General features: G+C 44.6%; 2 protein-coding genes across 2 annotated transcripts; both read right to left on the bottom strand.

Moving 5' to 3' along the window:
- Positions 1–1,735: 1,735 nt before the first annotated feature.
- On the bottom strand, positions 1,736–21,201 carry LOC133250917 (zinc finger protein 555-like). The gene is made up of 4 exons (XM_061422754.1): positions 21,031–21,201; positions 14,293–14,419; positions 13,690–13,873; positions 1,736–1,828 (listed from the first exon to the last, which is right to left on the bottom strand). The coding sequence occupies exons 1-4, from the start codon at positions 21,031–21,033 to the stop codon at positions 1,819–1,821; spliced, it is 324 nt and encodes a 107-aa protein (XP_061278738.1). The 5' UTR covers positions 21,034–21,201; the 3' UTR covers positions 1,736–1,818.
- On the bottom strand, positions 8,638–13,689 carry LOC133250908 (zinc finger protein 555). Its single transcript, XM_061422735.1, has one exon. The coding sequence runs from the start codon at positions 11,708–11,710 to the stop codon at positions 10,130–10,132; it is 1,581 nt and encodes a 526-aa protein (XP_061278719.1). The 5' UTR covers positions 11,711–13,689; the 3' UTR covers positions 8,638–10,129.
- Positions 21,202–21,456: the final 255 nt, after the last annotated feature.

A 21,456-nucleotide genomic window follows, 5' to 3' on the forward strand; every position in this document is an offset into this window, starting at 1 on the left:
GCCAATATCCTTTATGCAGAGTAAGATCTGTAATTTGGTTCAGGGCTTCCAGACAGTGATGACCTTCATTATCTATGCAGAGCTTCTCCACCAAATGATTTCTGTTCAAAATGGGAAGCACAATATTAGAGATGAATGATTATAAGTGATTTCTTCACTAATGATTTATTGATTGCTCATTATTATTTTGACTACATACTTGCCATTTTCAATGAATGAGCATATTTTTTATACTCTCTGCATTGTGACAAAGTGCAACAAGTTTAATGCTCTGGCTGAGGGCTAAAACAGAGTCAATATTTTCTGTGTTTCTTATATACAAGGTATCTTGATTGTCATTTTGTTTCCAACCTCATTATGATTTAGATACTCAACATCATATTTAGGAAAGTATTTTCTTTTGAAATTTTTCTAAGTACAAATTTGGTTAGCTAGGTTTACACCTTTCCTTTAGTTTCAAGTGAGTCTAACAGGCTGCAGGTATCCCCCTGCCCGCATGGCAGTGCCACTCACCTCCAATCCCTTTCTAGGGTCTGGTGACCTCTGATGTCAAGAAACATCCAGTTTTCTCCAAAAACAGACCAGGAATCATTTCTTGGGAATCTTACTTTTTTCTCTTCACTGCACAGTTCATTCTTCAAAATATCACACTGAGTACCTGATCTGGTTTTAACTTGAAGGCAAGAACAATTGGTAACAATTATAACAATTGGTAGTGTAACTAAATTCTCAGGAGAGAAACAGTGGGATAAAGGAAAGAAAAGAAATCATATGTAGATTACTTTCCATATACAGATTCAAAAATGTAAACAAATTTTATAAGGAAAAATAGACATGGGGACAAAGAAATGACCTTGACTATTTGGAATTTTGGCCATCACCGGAAAAATGAGTCAAAGTGGCAGCTTTGTCCACTAAGAGATATTTCAAAAAGAATGGAGGCTGATGTCTGATCAATATTATCAAAGAAGGAAAGTAGAAAGAAATGGGGCAAAACACACTTTCCCAAATCCTTCCTTTGTACAGGGAGGTACAAAAAGACTTCTTGAGTGGGCAAGGATGGATGAAAACTCCAAGAGGGAAGCCAGGTTAATTATACCCATCACCTTCTCAGAGACCTAGTCATGTTCCTAATGGGTATGTCCAAACATCGCTGCCTGATCCAGAACCTGCTCCTCCCAAGAGGTGAGCTCCCTGGTGATCTCAGGTACAGAGGCCCTGGACATGGTCTGTGTCCATAGACCCAGCAGCCCTTGGGATGTTGGACAGTGTGTGGCTGCCTTCCTGCTAGTGGAGAAAGTTCCTCATGGGGAGGGTGGAGAACAGCAAGCTGTCCATGAGATGGGCCAATTCTCCAGTCCTCATGTCACTGATGATGGGTCAGTGTGGGTTTAACTGCAACAAGACCATCGTGTCAAATGTGTATTGATAAGTGTAAGTTTCACAGGGTGAAAACCATTATGCTTCTCTCACGCCCCAAATTAGGGAACCTTGAGATTCTGCTCAAGAGTGACAAAAAGGCAATCAATGCATGAAACTGTTTTCATGGAAAAGCAACCTGATTATAGGTAGGTTCTATAATGGCAGGGGCCATGTCTGCCTTTTTTCCAACATATTCCCATCCCTGTCCCTCGTAAGAAAGGACATTATAAGAAATAACTGTTCCCTAAAGACTTAGTGCAGGGAGGAAGCTGTCCTCACCCACAGAGGCCAGGTTCCTGCAGGTCTCCAGCATCACATCTCTGTAGAGTTTCCTCTGACCAGGGTCCAGCAAGGCCCACTCCTCCAGGGTGAAGTTCACAGCCACATCTTCAAAGACTACTGAGTCCTGAAACAGCCATATATTCTGTGTCAGTGAGGCCCCCCTTTCACCCTTGAGTGTGGGAGGATGGGGAGGCCAACAGGTGGGAACTGGATTCAATTCCTAGGACTCCTGAGCTCACACTCTTGTGGGAAATGACCATACGCCAGCAAATCCAATGCAGGTTCCTCAGTGATGGAAAGTGCTGGACACTGAAGCAAAATATGACAGCAACAGCAGACATGGACTAATGGAGACAGGACTAAAAAGAACTGTTCTTACTGAGATAGTAGATTCTGAAGCATGGTAAAGACTGATAAATGAAACCATCATTCAGATAACATGGAAATTAACATTGGCTTGGTTGAAAGTTATCACTGTCTTGTCACCTTCAAGAACTAGAATCAGAACATCAGTGCTGCTGGATCTGAATAACCATGAACCTGAAGGCAACAGCAACAAGCAGTCTGGTTTGGTCCCCTCATATCCGACAGAGGCAGAGACACAACCCCTCCTGTGATGAGGTGGACACTGAGGGTACACAGGCCATCCAGGATGCAGGGCTCAGCACATCTGTTGGGTAAGAAAGGGCCTGGTTCCTCAGGAAGCTGTCAAGCCAGCAGGGCCTCTCAGATAAATAACAGAGTGCTTGGAATTCAAAGAAGATGTCTCACAAACAAGAATTGTTGAAGAATCTGATGGTGATTGAGCCAAAGAGGGAGAATGAAGAACCTAATTATTATATTTAGAGAAATATAGGATTACTCTACATTGATGATATAAAAAGATAACAAGTACAAAATTAAAAAGTAGAGTTTTTTTAAGCAAAAAAAAATACGGGTTCTAGATGTGAAGAAAAAAGAAATCCCACAACATCAGCTACAAAGAAGGCAAAGTTACTTCGACTAGGGTTGCAACTGAGTTTGCTAGTCACATACTTGATGAGAGCACTGTATCAGAAATATATGTGAAGAACTCCCATAACAACAATCCTGGAGAAGGAAATGGCAACCTGCTCCAGTATTCTTGCCTGGGAAATCCCATGGACAGAGAAGCCTGATGGGCTATACAGTCCATGGGGTTGCAAGAGTTGGACATGACTTAGTGACTAAACAACATGACAACAATAAAAAATAAAAGACAAATAAGACAACTCAATAATGGGGCAATAAATGTGAAAAGACAATTCTCCAAAGAAGATATACAAATGGCCAATAACCACATGAAAAGATGTTAAACACCATTAGTATTAATCATTGGGAATCCATATACAAAATTGAATTGTGGGGAGACACTTTCCAACCCCTTCTAGGAGGCTAGCATTATGCTGATACCAAAACCAAAAAAAGACATCACACATAAAGTTACAGAGCAGTATCCCATATAAACACAAACAAAAAAATTCCTCAACATAATGCTAGCAATCCAAATCCATAGAGATATAAAAAGGATTCAACACCAGGACCAAGTGGGATTTATTCCAGGAATAAAAAGTTTGGTTCAAAGAAACAAAGCTGCTGGTGCTGCTGCTAAGTCACTTCAGTCGTGTCTGACTCTGTGCGACCCCATAGATGGCAGCCCACCAGGCTCTGCCATCCCTGGGATTCCCCAGGCAAGAACACTGGAATGGATTGCCATTTCCTTCCCCAATGCATGAAAGTGAAAAGTGAAAGTGAAGTCACTCGGTCGTGTCCGACTCTTCACAACCCCATGGACTGCAGCCTACCAGGCTCCTCCATCCATAGGAAACTGGTATCATATACCTTATTAATAAAGAACAAAAACCACATGATCACCTCAACAGACTCAGAAAAGGTATCTGTGAAAACACATCACCTTTGGGACTTTCCTGGTGGCTCAGGGGTAAAGAATCTGCACGCCAATGCTGGGGACACAGGTTCAATCCCTGGTCCATGAAGATCCCACATGCTGTGAAGCAACTAAGCCAATGGGCAACTACTGAGCCAGCACTCTGGAGCCTACGAGCTGTAGCTACTGAAGGTTGAGTACCTAGAGCCTGTGCTTCACGACGAGAAAAGCCACTGCAATACGAAGCCTGGGCAATGAAGAGCAGCCCCTGCTCGCCGTGACTAGAAAAAGCCCAAGAGCAGCCACAAAGATCCGGCACAACCAAAGGGGAAAAAAAAAATACTGCTTTGCCAATGCAGGGGGCACAGGTTCGATCCCTAGTTGGGGAACTAAGATCCCACATGCCATGTGGATAGGCAAAAAAAGATTAAAAAAAAAAAGGAATTAGAAATGGCTTCCTTAGTGGTTCAGTGGTAAACAATCCACTTGCCAATGCAGGAGACACTAGTTCGATCCTGTGGAGCAAATAAGCCTGTGTATCACAACAAGAGAAGCCACTGCAATGATAAGCCCACACACAACTAGAGAGTAGCCCCAGCTGGCCATAACTAGACAAAAGTCACAGCAGCAGTGAAGACCCAGCACAGTCAAAAGTAAATAAATAAAATTATTTTTGAAAAAAAAATGTAAAATATCTCATCATAATGCTTTTTAAGAAAGGGAAGAAAAACAACCCCACATCATCTTTTCTTAATAAAAATACTCAGCAAACTCGAAATAGAGGGAATGAAGTGCTAAAGGGCATCCAGGAGATGCTGATACCTAACATTTGAACAGACACTCTTCCAAAGAAGAAATATAAATGGTCAATAAGCTCAGGAAAAGGAAAACAAAAAAAAGAAAAAACAAACATTCATGAAAAGATGTTCAACCTGAGTCATCAGGGGAATGCAAAGAAAGTTTTTGGGAATTCAGTCTGATTTGCTTTCAGTACTACAGAGTGAAAATGGCGATCCCACAGATGCCTTAATAGAGGTTTCCTGGATAGAAACGTGGCCCCCGACTCCACCATGGAGGTGCTGGCTTAAAGCACAGTGGGTCAGCCATGCTCACCCATCACCACCGTGTACTGTTTGCATCAGCCAAGGACAGTGCCTGGAGAAGAGTCTGCCCACCATCCTGAACCATCCATAAGCTATATCATTCTTGTGGAAACTCCCAACATGGCCCCATCAAGTAGGAAAAAAGATAAGAAAGAACTTTTAAAAGCCCCAGATTGAGAGCTGGGAGACACACGGAGTCAGCAAGGAGAATCTCCCAGAGGACGGGCTGGGTCAGTGATGTGATGAAGCCTGGTAAAGGGAAAACTAGCTCTTCCTTCTTGCGTGTTTGGGGAAAACTCAGTTTTCCCTCCTGTGTGTTTCTTCCCTCTGTGTCTCTTTACCCTCATGGAGACCACATCACTTCAGAGACTCCTGGTCCCCAGTATGTCGTGGTTTCTCCCCATACCAGGCAATTCTCTGAGACTCCATCTGGGTTTCCTACCCTTGAAACTGGGGTCTGACACGCTCTACCTGGATATGGCATTGGATTCCACAGGTTAAAGGCTCAGTCCCTCAAGACTGCCTCCAACTCCCAGACACACACACACACTTCAGATGCCAGTCTCAGGATCAGACTGTCACCTGCGTTTCTTCAAACCTACCGGCTGTAGATCAGTTTCCCATGACCCCTCTCCTGGGGTTCCATTATTTTTTAAAACTTAATTATTTTTGGCTTAATTGGGTCTTAGTTGCTCTGTGGCATGTAGGATTTAATCCCCAGGCCAGGGATCAAACCCACATCCCCTGCATTGGAAGGAGGTTTCTTAACCACTAGACCACCAGGGAAGTCCCAGGTTCCATTATTTTGCTAGAGCAAATTACTCCTTTGTGTAAAATAAACTCCTTTTGAGACACTTACAGACTCCTTCCCGCACCCCGCAATAACACACCTTAATGAAAGTATGGAAGTGCATGATTAGGAATTTTGAAGTTTTCATTTGACCAAGTGTTCACAATTGCCCATTTGTAACCCAAACTTTCCCCTGACTTTTTGGTTACCAGCTCCCCCTGCCCATCCTCAAGAAGCACTAAGATGCAGAATAAAGCTCCCCTTCTCCCCATCTGGGCTGAGAATGCACTGACCCCAGAAATCTCCCAGGCTATCAAACAGCCTTGCTCTCACCCTTCTCAACCAGAACAGAAAAGCCGTTTTCTGTTTCGTCTGAGACCCTGGGACATATGTTGAGATCGGAGTCCTGTCCCTACTCCAAATCTCTGGAATATTAAAACAAGCCCACAGCCCCAAATGGAGTCACTTATGCTGAGTCCCAAGACACCGAGCTGGTTGAACTTAAGAGTTTCAGCCTCTCCCAGAAATGGAATTTGAAAGCAGTCAATCAGGAATTACCGGGTCGGCACAGGGAGACGATCTGCCTGGCAGACCCGCGCCCTCCCTAGGGTAAAGGAACCTGCCACAGACAAAACCCACTTTCGCTGCTTCCTTCGACCCGCTCACTTTTGCCTACAGGAGACTTAACCCGCAGCGCCCTTCAGTGCTGTATGGGAAGCTGCCAGATTCATGAATGGCTGAATAAAACCAGGAAGAGCTTGGAAACTTACTTCGTTGAATTTTGTTTTTTAATGGGAATAAAGCACCTTCCTACCTGGTAGGGCTATGACTGCATCTGTCAGGTCAAGACGAGTTCCCTCACCCTAGCCCCTGACCACTGCCTGGGTCATCCGGTCCTCCCCGGGATCCCCAAGGGGCGCATTCTCAGGCCGAGACTCCCACTCAAGAGGGGACGGGAAGGGACAGGACAACGGGGTCGAGGGGGAAACTTGGGTCGCTATCTAGAGGAGCGGGCGCCGGAACCCGGGCCTGCCTCAGCTCCCAACGGGTCGTAATCAGCCCCAGCTGGTCTCCGGCTCCGGCCAGAGAACTCACCATATCTTCCAGTTCCTGGATCTCCAGAGCATCCTTCCCGGAGCCCGCGAGCCCACGGAAACACGACACCTGGGGCCGCAACCCACAGTTACGCGGGAGCACTCAGGTCTGAAGCGAGCGACGCCTGCGCGGGATGAGAGGGTGACCGCCGCCGGTCCTGATTGGACGGAGTTCTGGGCCTCCGCCGTCTAATTGGACGGTGTCCCACGCACTCCTCCGCCAGATGCTTCTTATGTACGTAACACCCGCCCCCGCAGCCCTTGATTGACTAGTTCTCTGGGAAGTGGCGATCTTATTGGATGGTACTCCTGACACTCACCCAGGACTCCGAAAGGATAATACTCAGGCAAGATTCCGAGCCCTGATTGGACAGTTGTTCAGACCCTGTTATCCTGACACCTTCCCAGCAGTTCTGGTTATTCTCCTGGGCTTGCCCCCGCCTCCCCTGACTGGACAGTGTTACTGTCCTTCCAGGCTTCAGTGTTTAGTCTGAACCTTCGTCAGGTGCTTATGCCGGGCGGAAGTGTGGTTTTCGGCTTCAGCCCATCCTTGCCCGGCCTTCTTCTAGATACTTGGACTCGCTAGCCCGGGACGTGGGTTCCTAGCAGAACTTGTTGCGGGCAGGTGGACCTGTACCGAGAAGTCCTGACTTACTTGCCCCGCGGAGAGACCCCCTGTCCAGGGTCGGGACTGGATGAGATGGGACAGGAGAGCCTGGTGACCTCAGGGGCCAATGGTCCGGGGGTGAAGTCATTGTGTGTCTGTGCCATTTCTTTAAAAACAAAGACATTCACGTCCGCGTATAAGCCAGGATCCCACCGTGTTTGACGTGTGGCCTTTGGTACCAGGAGGCCCCGCTCTCCTGACCCGGCTCCCAATCTGGGCTTGACTAAATTCTTTTTGAGTCCTATTTCATAGCCCACGGTATCAGGCTCCCTCCCTACAGGGAATGGCAACGCTGGATCGCAGCCCCTCATCTTCTACCTCTGTCTGAGCAACAGTGAGGTTCTGAACAAGCCCCTGGTCAGCTTCTCCAGAGAAGGTACCCAGGAGGCCCCTGTCCAGTCCTGGTGGTCTCAGAATCCGCTTAGCCCCTCACTAGCCCAACTTTCATCCTGCTTCCCCTCTTTACACACATGGGAAAAGCCCTTTGCTCTGTGGTTGGAGACGCTGGCCCATCTTAGGCCCGAGCCTCGGTCCTCTGGCAGCACTCTGTGAATAAGATTCCTCTTTAATAAGTCCATAGATTGTTTTTTTAATCAGATATACTTGTTTTTATAAGACACTTTCATTTTAAAAAATTCTTTATTTTTGGCTGTGTTGGGTCTTCCTTGCTGCAGCAGGCTTTTCTCCAGTTGCAATGCAGTGGCTTCTCATTGCAGCGGCTTCACTTGCTGCTCAGTAGTTGTTGCCCATGGGCTTAGTTGTTCCCTGGCATGTGGGATCTTCCCGGACCAGGGAGCAAACCCATGTCTCCTGCGTTGGCAGGTGGATTCTTAACCACTGAGCCAGCAGGGAAGCCCTAGATACATTTCTTAAATGATGACTCCTGCAGCTTCTGGAGGGCCTGATTTCAGGGCCATGTGGCCTGGGGTGATACCCCAGTGGAAACCAACCTGGGTTGCTATGCATCAGATTTTTGTGATTCTATGACACAGCCATAGAGGCTGAGCCACTTGCAGAATCTGAAGACAAAGGTGGGCATAGTAGCATGACTTACAAATACTTTTTGGCGGGGGCGGGGGGGGGGGTGTGTGGGGGGGTGTAGGGGCGCCATGTGGCATGAAGGATCTTAGTTCCCCAAGCAGGAATGAACCTGTGCCCCTGCAGTGGAAGTGCAGAGTCTTAATCACTGCACTGTCAGGGAGGTCCACAAATAGAATTAAATCATATGACCTGATTTGAGTGTATGTGGTTCATAGGGTATCAGGTTGTTTGCCAATTAAAATACCTGGGGTTGAAGTTGGAACTTCAGCACTGGCCTATAAGGACTTCAGTCAATAATAATGTATCAATAATAACAAACAACCAGGTCCTACTATAGAGCACAGGAAACTATATTCGATTACTGTGATAAACCATAATGGAAAAGAAAATGAAAAGAATACACACACATATACACACATATATAAATGAATCACTGTTATACAGCAGAAATTAACACAACATTGTAAATCAACTACAAGTTTTTTAAAAGCACCTTAAAAAGGATTGTGATATTTCAAACTCCCCTTTGATAGCTTTTATAACAACCAAACTGAAAGAAAAGTTTAGTTTAAAAAAAAAAATCCTTGTATCACCCAGGACTTGAAAGCAGCAATAATCTCTGAAATTCCTCCATGAGTGAGTGTTGCCTCAGGCTTATTATCTTAAGGAACAGTTCTAGAAGCAGCTCTTTGACCTTTCCCCAACAATATACCTCAAAATATTTAGGAAACCAAAATGGTTATTTTAGTGATAAGTAAATGTATCTATAGATTCTCTGGTTGCTCAGTGTAAGGAATCCACCTGCCAATGAAGGAGACATAGGTTCCAGGCCTGGGTCAAGAAGATCCCCTGGAGAAGGAAATGGCAACCTATTCCAGTATTCTTGCCTGGAGAATCCCATGGACAGAGGAGTCTGGTGGGCTATAGTCCATGGGGTCGCAAAAAAGTCAGACATAACTGAGTGACTAAACAACAACAACAAACTGCAAGACCTTAGTAATGGCTTCACTTCTGCCTTCCAAATCTCACATCAATAGGCTTCTGGTATATTTAGACACAGAATCATAAAGGGAAGGGATCTGGGGAACTATAGGTCCTAACACTACTCATGCTGATGTAACACAATCCAGAACTTGATATCTCATGGTCACATCACAAGTGTCTCTTAAATAAAAAACCTAGTTTTAATTTACAATCACAAGTGAAGACAAAGCAAAGCATAAAAGTTCAAAGTAACAATTCACATGAGACTATACACTTTGAAGAACTCTGCATAATTACAAATTTCTACCAATTATGTTTAAGAAAAATGGAATAAGGCTCCACTGGCCTAAATAAATAAAGGATGTCTCAATACCATGGTGGAAAATATGTAATGGTTGATTATCCAGTATCTGCCACACTAAGCCAGTAGGAAAATTCCAACAAATACCACAATGTCATTGTTCCAATGACCCCTTAAAAGACAATTTAAACAACTAAGATGTTAAACTATATATTTAACTGCCTGGCTAGCTCAGTCAGAAGAGCATCAGGCTTTTAATCCCAGGGTCATGGGTTCGAGCCCCACATTGGGTAGTTGCTCTAAACTATATACATATACATATATATATATATATATATATATATATATATATATAAAATACACTGCAAATCACCATGAGTCCAACTGGAAAGATAAATGTTTTATTTCCTAAAACATAAAAAAAACCCCACTACCTACAAAATTTATGTACTATAGTTAAGAGACTACTTTAACAGTTAATTTTCATCAAAAAGAATTAGAAATACACTCCATATGGATCCACTTCCATGACGTGGGACTCATAAAGGCAATACCAGATTTGCAACTTTTATAAGATTTCTCTCCTCGTGTGAATTTTCTGAAGCACTGTGCATGAGTTCATTTGCAGGATTTTCCCCATTACATATGTAGTGTTTCTCCACAGTATGTATCCTCGCATGTCTTCTTAAGGATGAGGAACAACTGAAGGCCTTCCCACACTGCTTACATTCATATGGTTTCTCTCCAGTGTGCATTCTCATATGTATTGGTAGGGACGAGGGCCACTTGAAAACTTTACCACACTCCTTGCATTTGTAAGGTTTCTCTGCAGTATGCGTTCTCACATGCTGTTGCAAAAGTTCAGGCCAACTGAAAGCTTTCTGGCATTGCTCACATTCATAAAGCTTCTCAGCGGTGTGCCTTCTCATGTGTTTCTGTAAGGAGAGGTGACAGTAGAAGGCTTTCCCACATAGCTTGCATTCATAAGACTTGTCTCCAGGATGCATTCTCACATGCTCCCGAAAGCAAGCAGACAAATTGAAGGCTTTTCCACACTGTTTACATTCAAACGGTTTCTCTTTAGTGTGAGTTCGCAAGTGTTTTCGTAAGGATATGGGCCAGTTGAAAGTTTTCCCACACTGACTGCACTTGTAAGGTTTCTCTCCAGTGTGCACCCTCATGTGTCCTCGAAAGGAGGATGGGTGGCTGAATGCTTTTCCACACTGGTCACATTCATAGGGTTTTTCTCCGCCGTGCGTCCTTTCATGTCTTCGAAATGACTGGGGATAGATGAAGGTTTTTCCACATTGCTTACATTCGTAAGGCTTCTCTCCAGTGTGAATCCTTTCATGCCTTCGAAAGGACTGGAGATAAATGAAGGTTTTCCCACACTGTTTACATTCATAGGGCTTCTCTCCCGTGTGTGTTATCATGTGCCTTCGAAAAGCTGAGGAATAACTAAAGGCTTCCCCACATTCCTTACATTTATGTGGTGTCTCCCCAGTATGTGATATCATGTGTCTTCGAAAAGTTGAGGAGTAGCTGAAGGCTTCCCCACATTCCATACACTTATAGGGCTTCTCTCCAGTGTGTGTTATCATGTGTCTTCGAAAAGTTGAGGAGTAGCTGAAAGCTTTCTCACACTCCTTACATTGATATGGTTTCTCTCCAGTGTGAGTTCTCACGTGACTAGTAAGACTTGAAAAATCAATGAAGGCTTTCCCACATTGCTGACATTCATAGGTTTTCTCAGCAGTATGAATCCTGATATGCCGGTTGAGGGAAGAAGTACGCGGAAAGGTTTTTCCACATAATTTACACACAAAGGGCCTTTCTCCATTATGGATCCTCACATGCGTCCTTAGGTGTGAATGAGAACTGTAGGCCTGCCCACATTCCTGACATTGATACGGTTTATGTCCAGTGCAAGCAGTGCTGTGATTCTTGAGTGAACGATGCATGAAGGCTTTTTTGTATGGACTGTATTCATACTGTTTTACTCCAGTGAATGTTTTCTGGTACAGGTTAAGATTTGGAATCTGACTGAAGCCTTCCCCATACTGATCATTACTTTCCTGGAGTCTTTCCACCACATGATTTCTGTTAAACATGAGAAGCATGTTATAAATGGTTTGACTAATAATGATTTATTAGTAAGTACAAGGATTGCAGAGCTTCCCAGGTGGTGCAGTGATAAAGAATTTCCCTGACAATGCAGGACACGCAAGAGACATGGGTTCAATCCCTGGGTCGGGAAGACCCTCTAGAGGAGGTAATGGCTACTCACTTCAGTATTCTTTCCTAGAGACTTTCATGGACAGAGAAACCTGGTGGGCTATAGTCCATGGGGTTGCAAAGAGTCAGACATGACTGAGCACACACACACACACATACATACAAGGATTACACTTTCACGGATTTCACTGAATGGGTAAATTTTCTCACTGATTTGACTTCTTAATTTGGAAAACTCTGCAGTGGCCACAGGACTGGAAAAGGTCAGTTTTCATTCCAACCCCAAAGAAAGGCAATGCCAAAGAATGCTCAAACTACTGCACAATTGCACTCATCTCACACGCTAGTAAAGTAATGCTCAAAATTCTCCAAGCCAGGCTTCAGCAATATGTGAACCGTGAACTACCTGATGTTCAAGCTGGTTTTAGAAAAGGCAGAGGAACCAGAGATCAAATTGCCAATATCCACTGGATCATGGAAAAAGCAAGAGAGTTCCAGAAAAACATCTATTTGTGCTTTATTGACTATGCCAAAGCCTTTGACTGTGTGGATCACAATAAACTGTGGAAAATTCTGAGAGAGATGGGAATACCAGACCAACTGATCTGCCTCTTGAGAAATCTGTATGCAGGTCAGGAAGCAACAGTTAGAACTGGACGTGGAACAACAGACTGGTTCCAAATAGGAAAAGGAGTACATCAAAGCTGTATATTGTCACCCTGCTTATTTAACTTTTATGCAGAGAACATCATGAGAAATGCTGGACTGGAAGAAACACAAGCTGGAATCAAGATTGCTGGGAGAAATATCAATAACCTCAGATATGCAGATGACACCACCCTTATGACAGAAAGTGAAGAGGAACTAAAAAGCCTCTTGATGAAAGTGAAGGAGGAGAGTGAAAAAGTTGGCTTAAAACTCAACATTCAGAAAACGAAGATTATGGCATCTAGTCCCATCACTTCATGGGAAATAAATGGGGAAACAGTGGAAACAGTGTCAGACTTTATTTTTTTGGGCTCCAAAATCACTGCAGATGGTGACTGCAGCCATGAAATTAAAAGACGCTTCCTCCTTGGAAGGAAAGTTATGACCAACCTAGATAGCATATTCAAAAGCAGAGACATTACTTTGCCAATAAAGGTTTGTCTAGTCAAGGCTATGGTTTTTCCTGTGGTCATGTATGGATGTGAGAGTTGGACTGTGAAGAAGGCTGAGCGCCGAAGAATTGATGCCTTTGAACTGTGGTGTTGGAGAAGACTCTTGAGAATCCCTTGGACTACAAGGTGATCCAACCAGTCCATTCTGAAGGAGATCAGCCCTGGGATTTCTTTGGAAGGACTGATGCTAAAGCTGAAGCTCCAGTACTTTGGCCACCTCATGCGAAGAGTTGACTCATTGGAAAAGACTCTGATGCTGGGAGGGATTGGGGGCAGGAGGAGAAGGGGATGGCAGAGGATGAGATGGCTGGATGGCATCACTGATTTGATGGACGTAAGTCTGGGTGAACTCCAGGAGTTGGTGACGGACAGGGAGGCCTGGTGTGCTGCAATTCATGGGGTCGCAAAGAGTCGGACACAACTGAGCGACTGAACTGAACTGAAAGTGGAATGAACTCAATGCCACGAAAGGGGGCTCAACTGCAACCATTACAGAAACAAGTGTTTCTTAAACATGATCTCTCCAGCTGATTGTTTTCAACTGTTTCTAACACATCAATGTCAAATTTTTAAAAAAATCTTCGTGAAAATCTCTATGAACAAACAAATCTGACCTAGGCTTATGTGTGCTTTGTTTGCTTTTTAAACTTCATGACATGCTAAGATTCCCTCCTGAAATACTGCGTTCTCTGAGTGCAACTCACCTTGGGTGTCTACTCTGGTATGTGTACTGATCTTCAATGCTGAGTTCTTCCCAAATTTTTCCTAAGAAAAAGGGCCAGGAATCATTTCCAGTGAACTTTGATATTTTATGTTCTTTGGATATTTTATTCCTATAAATATCCTGCTGAGAAACTGACCCATTGGCCTTATATTGAGTCTCACCATCTGAAAGCAAAAAGGGAATACATTTTACAAGAAAGAAAGTACCTGTTAGCCCAGAAAGAAACTGAGGCATTTATCTGTGTCAAGACTTCATCAAAAACAAGTACAAGGGGTCAAAATGGTGAGCACTTTAATAAACACAGTAAAATTCTCTCAAGGTTCTAAAACAGAACTTACTGGGACCTCCAAGGCCCCATGAAACCTGTATCTACTAGTGATACTAAGGGAACTTTCTTTACAGAAAGAAAAACTTAGTTTAATACATAGATTCACATTTTTTGTGGGTAGATTCTATGATAGTTGTGACCACATCTATCTTATTAGTTAACATAATTCCTTTTTACATTCTACATCTCAGAACAGTGATGTGCCAGATATGCTTGTCTCTAAATAACTAAGTTAAAGAATGACATCATTCTTACCCACTGAGGCTAGGTTTCTGAAGGTCTCCAGCATCACGTCTCTGTAGAGCTCCTTCTGAGAAGAATCCAGCAAAGCCCACTCCTCCAGGGTGAAGTTCACAGCCACATCCTCGAAGACCACCAAGTCCTAAAACAACCAAAAAATGTGCAGGAGCTTGGATGTGATTCACGACACTGAGCAACTGGGCTCAAGTCACAGGAAGCTCAAACAAGATTTTGTGGTCACCAAATACTCACTCTGTGACTCAGTCATCACACCTCCTAACTTTATGTCCACACTCCTGCCCTCATAGATTAGTGATTCAGTTGGTATAGAATCCGCCTGCAAAGCAGGAGACTGCCTGCAATGCAGGAAACCTGGGTTTGATCCCTGGGTCAGGAAGATCCCATGGAAAAAGAAATGGCAATCCATTCCAGTACTCTTGCCTGGGGAATTTCATGGACAGAGGCGCCTGGCAGGCTACAGACCATGGGGTTGCAAGAGTCAGACACGACTAGCAACTAAACCACTACCACTAACACACTCAACTTACCTCGACATTTCTACTGTGACCACTTCAAGTCTTACTCTTCTCTAACCAAAGGATTCAGATCATGTTGGAGAAATGAAAGTACTATACAAACGAAACAATATTTCCATTTTTAAAAACTTTTATCTTCTTAACATCAAAAACATTTTATATTGCAGTATAGCCAATTAAGGGCTTCCCAGGTGCTGCAAATGGTAAAGAACCCACCTATTAATGCAGGAGACATAAGAGACATGGGTTCAATCCCTGGGTCAGGAAGATCCCCTGGAGGAGGGCATGGCAACCCACTCCAGTATTCTTACCTAGAGAATCTCCTGGACAGAGGAGCCTGGCAGGCTACAGTTTGTAGGGTTGCAGAATCAGACACAACTGAAGCAATTTAGCATGCACGCACAGCTAATTAACAATGTGGGATTATTTCAGGTAAACAGTGAAGGGACCCATCCATACATATACATGTGTCCATTACAATATTTGCATTTTAAGAACTGTCAACCCCCTTGTGACACAAGAGACTTTATAGCTTCTTCCTACAGCACACCATTCATAAGCACATGAAGCTCAAGGTCAGCCTGAATGAGGTTCAAAGGAATAAAAGCACAATGAAGGTGGGACTTCCCTAGTCCAGTGCTTAGGACTCTGCATTTGCAATTCATAGAGCACAGGTTCGACTTTTAGTCAGGGAACTAAGATCCCACACTGCCACATGGTGTGGGCAAAAATAAATAAATAAATAAATAATTTAAGAAAACGCACAATGAAGGACTGGACATTTTTCCTTCTTTTCCCCCAACCAAATATGAGAGGCCAATGGGCCAGTGGGAACCCAACGTGCTGCAAGGGCCAGCTAGCCATATTGTCTTAAAGAACTCCAGGCCATAAGGACAGTCCAACTGGCTGAATAAAATATTTCTTTTGAATAAGCATTAATTTTAACTTTTCTGTGTAACAGTTATCACAGCCCAGTTTATACTCTTTTTCTCTATTTTCATGATGATAGGAAGTAAGAACTCCATACGTTCTCTACACTCCTGAGCCAGTGCTGCTCCTCAGCAGTTCTGAGCTCTCTCTCACACACACACACACACACACACACACACACACACACACACACACATGTTCCATGATGCTCTTCTACAGGAGTCATAAAACAGTACCCTTGATGACCTTAAGGAAAAGGTTAAGAGTCCTACTTTGAAAAGGACTTTAACATCAGAAACATTTGACAGTGAATTTACCCTTGACTATAAAATACATAAAGGATTCCAGTGCCTTCCTACAAAGGAAACACTGCCTTGCCTCAAGTTCCAGGAGACAGTGATTCCACACAAACCAACCTAGAGGCTGCACTCTCAGTTTCTCTTCTGTCCACGTCCCTCTCCCTGGTGGGCACATGAGCAAGTCGGGCCAATTCCTAAGCACAAGAACCACTGAGCTGAATGCCTCCCTTAAGCCACGTTTTGTTTTGTTTTGAAAGTTCATCAACCCAGTGACATTCCATGAGCAGAGGAAAGAAAACACTCTTCTGCAACAATTCTGATGCCAGAATTTAGTACCTATTCAACAGAGCATAACAGGAATATCCCTATTGTACAGGAGCTTCTTGAGTCAGGTGAGTTGCTCATGATAGAGTTGCCTGTAGTGTTTCCTCCACTGAACATGCACGAAGAGTGGACACTGCAAACCTTAATGCAAACCATTGATCCCTGGCAATGATTGCTGGCAAGGAGGCAACGGTAGCCTTGGCTGGCATCTGGGAACTTAATATTTGAAAGTTTCACACCACCATAATTATTACTCCCTGTCTCTAAACTGATATTTAATGCTGAGCACCTGCTTTTTGTTTGGGCATCTGGGCTTTGGGTCCGTGCTGGGCACAGTATGCTTACACAATCAGCTGTCAATAAAAACCCCAGGGCACTGAGTCCCTAATGAGCCTCCAGGAAATAGTATTTCACATGCTGTCACAACCTGGGCTGTGAGGTGTGTTATGTGTGACACCACTGGGAAAGGACTCTTAAAAGCCTGCACCTGGTTTTCTTCAGATTTCTCCTCATGGGCCTTTTCCCTTTGCTGAGTCTGCTTTGTCCTTTTGTTGTGATACATTCTAGTCATGAGTACAACTCTGTGCTGAGTCACGTGAGTCCTACCTGCAGAACCACAGGTGGTCCTGTGGCCACTAGACACATCAGAAGTGGGATTTGCTGAAACAATCCAAACTCACTAAAATATGGGAAAAGCACTCTCTGGGAAGTGGAGGAAGAAGGAAGAGCGGATGACGATGGGGTCATCTGGGGTATGAAAGGGCGACTGAACTGCCTGCTGTGAGGTTAAAAGTTGATCAAGGTGAAAATGAGCGATCCAACTCCAGGAGGGCCAGCTCACTGAATATACCAGCTGCCAGTGGCCATACTGGCCAAGTGAGAGGACAATCAAAGTCCAGCCCAGGGGACACCTCTGATTTTTGCTCTCTTCTGGGCAGGAGGTGAAACGCCCCTCAAGTTCCCAAAAGTGAGCTTTGGGTGGGGAAAAAAGAGTTAGAAGACCGTACTGCATTAGAAGGAAAAAAGTTAAACCAGTTCCTAGAGCTGAAGCAAAAGTTTAGACAAAGCGAAGGGCAAGGGGCTGTCCAGTCTTTCTTCAGCTTGGCATGCAGGGCTGGCCTTCTGCTGGCATGTGGGAACTTGGGTCTGGGAGGCATTCTCACCACCCTGACAGCGTGGCTCCTCTGCCCTTTTATGCTAATAATATGGTTTATGCTGAAGAACAGTTTTCCGTCTGGGAGTCTGGAATCTCAGTTCAGACTAATCACAGGTGTCTACATGACCAGCCCAACACAATCCTGGTAACTGAGCCTCTCATTAGTGTTCCGGGTGGATGGCATGTCAACCATGTTCTCACCACAGTAGTGGGGGGTGGAGGGAGGAAGACTGCCCTGTGTGATTTTGAGGGGGGGAGTGGGGAACCCTTGGGATCCTGCACTCAGTCTCCTCAGGAACTGGCCTGGGCACCTTTCTCCTGCTGACTCTGCTTTATTCCCGCGGTCAGAAATCAGAGCCATGAGCACGGCTACACACTGAAGCCAGGGAGCCACTAAGTAAATCTGTGAAGCCAGGGTGGTCTTGGGGACTACCGTGGGCTGAGGGTCTGTGTCCTCCGCCACCAAATTCAGGTTGAAACCTAATGGTGTTTGGTGGTGGAGCCTTATGGAGCTGACCAGGGATGGGATTAGTGCCCTTATAAAAAGAACCCTAGAGTGCCTACAATAAAGGAGACATAGGAGACTTCGGTTCCCCCCTCTCTGGGTCCAGAAGATTCCCTGGAAAAGAAAATGGCAATCTACTCCAGTTTTCTTGCCTAGAAATGGACAGTGGAGCCTGGCAGGCTACAGTCCATGGGGTCGCAAAGAGTTGGACATGACTGAGCACACAAGCACACACACACATATATATCTTGATATAATTCAACATATTCAACATATTGGTTGAATTTGGAGAGTGAGGGGCCTGTCATTTGGGTTCATTTGCAGTCTGGTATGAAAGCTGGTTCTACATTGAGGGCTGAGTCTCATTTCACAGAGGATTTTTTTTTTCAATATTTTTGTCAACTATATATGTCATATACATTTTCCTGCACTGATGTTATCTATACAACAGAAAACACTACCAACTCATAGGAATTACTTCTAATCATCTTAGTGTTGTTGAAAGCCATTTTATAATATTCAACAGTCATACATAAAAAAACACTCTTACCAGTAGGAAACAGATGGTAATATGCATGATTAAAGGAAAACAGATGAGAAAAAAATTCAAAAACTAAAAAAGAAAGAAAAAAACATATAAATTGTATGAAGTTAACTGTTTTCTCCAAGACAATTAAATACAAATGACGTGTGGCCAGCTGACCTCTTAGTCAACATTATACTAGCAATCCAGTCCAGTACAAACGTGCAGTACTAGAAAAGAGGTTGTCTCAGTGCCTAACTAAAACAACTGCACATGTATGACACCAACAGAAAAAAAAACGATAATCATAGAATAAGATACTGAACAAGATCTCAGGATAAAAACTCAATATAAATTTCATTACCTTTCTAATTAAAAGCAACAGCAAATTGGAAAGGTCGCTTTATTTTTTGACCACACCATGCAACATGTGGGATCTCATTTCCCTGAATCAAACCCAATCCCCTGCATTGAAAGCGCAGAAGCTTAATCAATGGACCACCAGGGAAGACCCAGGAAAGGTCACTTTGAAAAGATAACACACACCATGGTAAAAACCAAATTGAAGTAGTACAAAGTAAGTTTAATAAAAGCTATAAAAAGAATCTAATAACTAGACTACCCTGGTGGTCCAGTGGCTAAGACTTTGAGCTCCCAGTGCAGGGAGCCTGGGTTCAATTCCTGGTCACGGAACTAGATCCCGCATGCCACAACTAAAATATCCCAAATGCTGCAACTGAGATGCAGTGGAGCCAAATAAATAAATAATGCATTAGAAAAAGAAAAAAGAAATAGAAAAATTTAAAAATACCAAGCACTGGAGAAGGAAATAGCAACCCACTCCAGTATTCTTGCCTGGAGAATCCCAGGGATGGGGGAGCCTGGTGGGCTGCCGTCTATGGGGTCGCACAGAGTTGGACACGACTGAAGTGACTTAGCAGCAGCAGCAGCAGCAAGGATAGTAACAAAGAAAAATGAAATAAATGACAAGATGACACACATTCTTAACCAAAATATCGATCCACCCAAGACAGACCTAGGATCTTTATAGAATCCCATGAAATCCCAAAACAGATTTTTTTTTTTTTTAGGATTTAACAAATACTAACTTTCCAACCTAATGAGAACAAATGCCCCTAAACAGTCAAAATATTCTGAAGAACCAGAAGAAAATCTGACTGGCACACTGCAAGGATTTTTAAAGCAGCAGCACTCCCGAAAGGATGAATTGGCAGAGGAATGGGCCATTAGATCTACCTTGAGGAAGAGACTCCAAAGCAGACCTGTGTCTAAAAGGAGAGCCAAGCAGAAATGACAGACACTTCAGCACAAAGGACAGGACAAACTGGTGTCTAAGTAAGATCCATGTATACCCACAGGTTTCAAGGATAATAAACAATTTATTGCAGATTTAAGCAAAGTATATTGCAAATAATAAACAACAGTAGCATCAACTGTCACAAATTAAATAACTGATATTTTGGGGTGAATCTTCACCACCTTTACCTATCATGCTATGTGGTATTTCTTTCACTTCTCTGCAGCTGTACAGGAAGGGAAATCTCTATTACTCTGACATGTTTTTCCCCAGAACTTTCGAGGCTATGCCCCAGAATTCCATTTGTTAACTCAAACAGACCTCAGAAACTTACCACAGACAGGTGATTTATTTTTAACAAGCAGAATGCAAGATATTTCCTTTTTTTTCCTTTCTTCTGAAACTCACCCCTTTGAAAATATTTTATCTTCTGTTTCCCGCTGTATTTATTAGATGTATTTTACAGTTGCCGAAAATCCGAGGTTCCAGTAAGCGAACACATCTTTTCAAGGTAGCAAACCCAGGGAGGGGCAGGGCTGTACTGGTCCCCAGACAAAGATGACCCAAGGGTCAAGTGCAGCCACGCCATCACGTGGGGCACCCCTCCCCCATCGTTCACTGAAGTGCTCTCTGAACAAAGGACACCAGCAGTGTCCCCACTGTGTCGACTGTGCATTTTGCTTGGGCGGGGGTGGCGGTTTGAGGGGTGCTGCCCCACCTGATAGTGCGCTTTCCTTGACCTTGGCGTTAGTTTTTCTCACTTCCCTTGTGAGAACCCACGGGTCAGGAATTATTTGCCTTTTCCCCTCAGGCGTTCGGTCAGCTGACAACTAGTGTCCCTCCAAGAAATGAGGGCTGGAGTTGGGGTCACTCAGGACCGAGGACCTACCAGGTGACCCTTCCCAGTCCAAGGTCCCCAAGCAGGTCTCCCCAAGCTACCCGCCCGCCCCTGCAGACTGTCCGCTGGGAGGAACCGACCAGGGGCTGGTGTTCTCGGGGCCCCGTGCGGAAGGCACCTGTGAGCATCGGGTCACCCGGGTAGTTCTGAGACCGCTGACACACACGCGCGGACCGGACAGGACGCCAGGACCCTACCCCGGGACCGCTTCCAGCTGGTTCAAATCAGCCCTTCCCGATGTTGAGCCCGGCCCCGCTCACTCACCATCTCTTCCCCGCTCTGGGCTCTCCCGGGAGTCCTCCCCGCGGCCCGGGCAGGTGAGAGCCACAGGGACCTGACACCTGGGGCCCCGGGGCAGGTGCGCAGCAGCGCCAAGGCCCCCAGAGAACTACTCTGTCGGGCAGGAAGCGTGCCCGCCCTCGGCCCTGATTGGACGATGCTCCTGACACTCTCTTCGTCCGGGATTATGATTGGGAGATGCTTCACACCTCACCGGTCTGATTGGGCAATCTTCTAACATTTTTACTGCCGGGGCTCCTGACTGGAAGGTTTCCAGAGACCCGCCTCCTTGTGCCCCTGATTGGACAATTCTCCGGCCCCGCCCGAACGCCTCCGATTTTTCCCGCCCTCTGATTTATAGAGTGATTAGGCTTAGGGATACCGTCCACTATCCCGGAGCTTTGAGCAGAA

This window comes from Bos javanicus, chromosome 7 (assembly GCF_032452875.1).
Source record: "Bos javanicus breed banteng chromosome 7, ARS-OSU_banteng_1.0, whole genome shotgun sequence".
NCBI classification, from domain to species: Eukaryota; Metazoa; Chordata; class Mammalia; order Artiodactyla; family Bovidae; genus Bos; species Bos javanicus.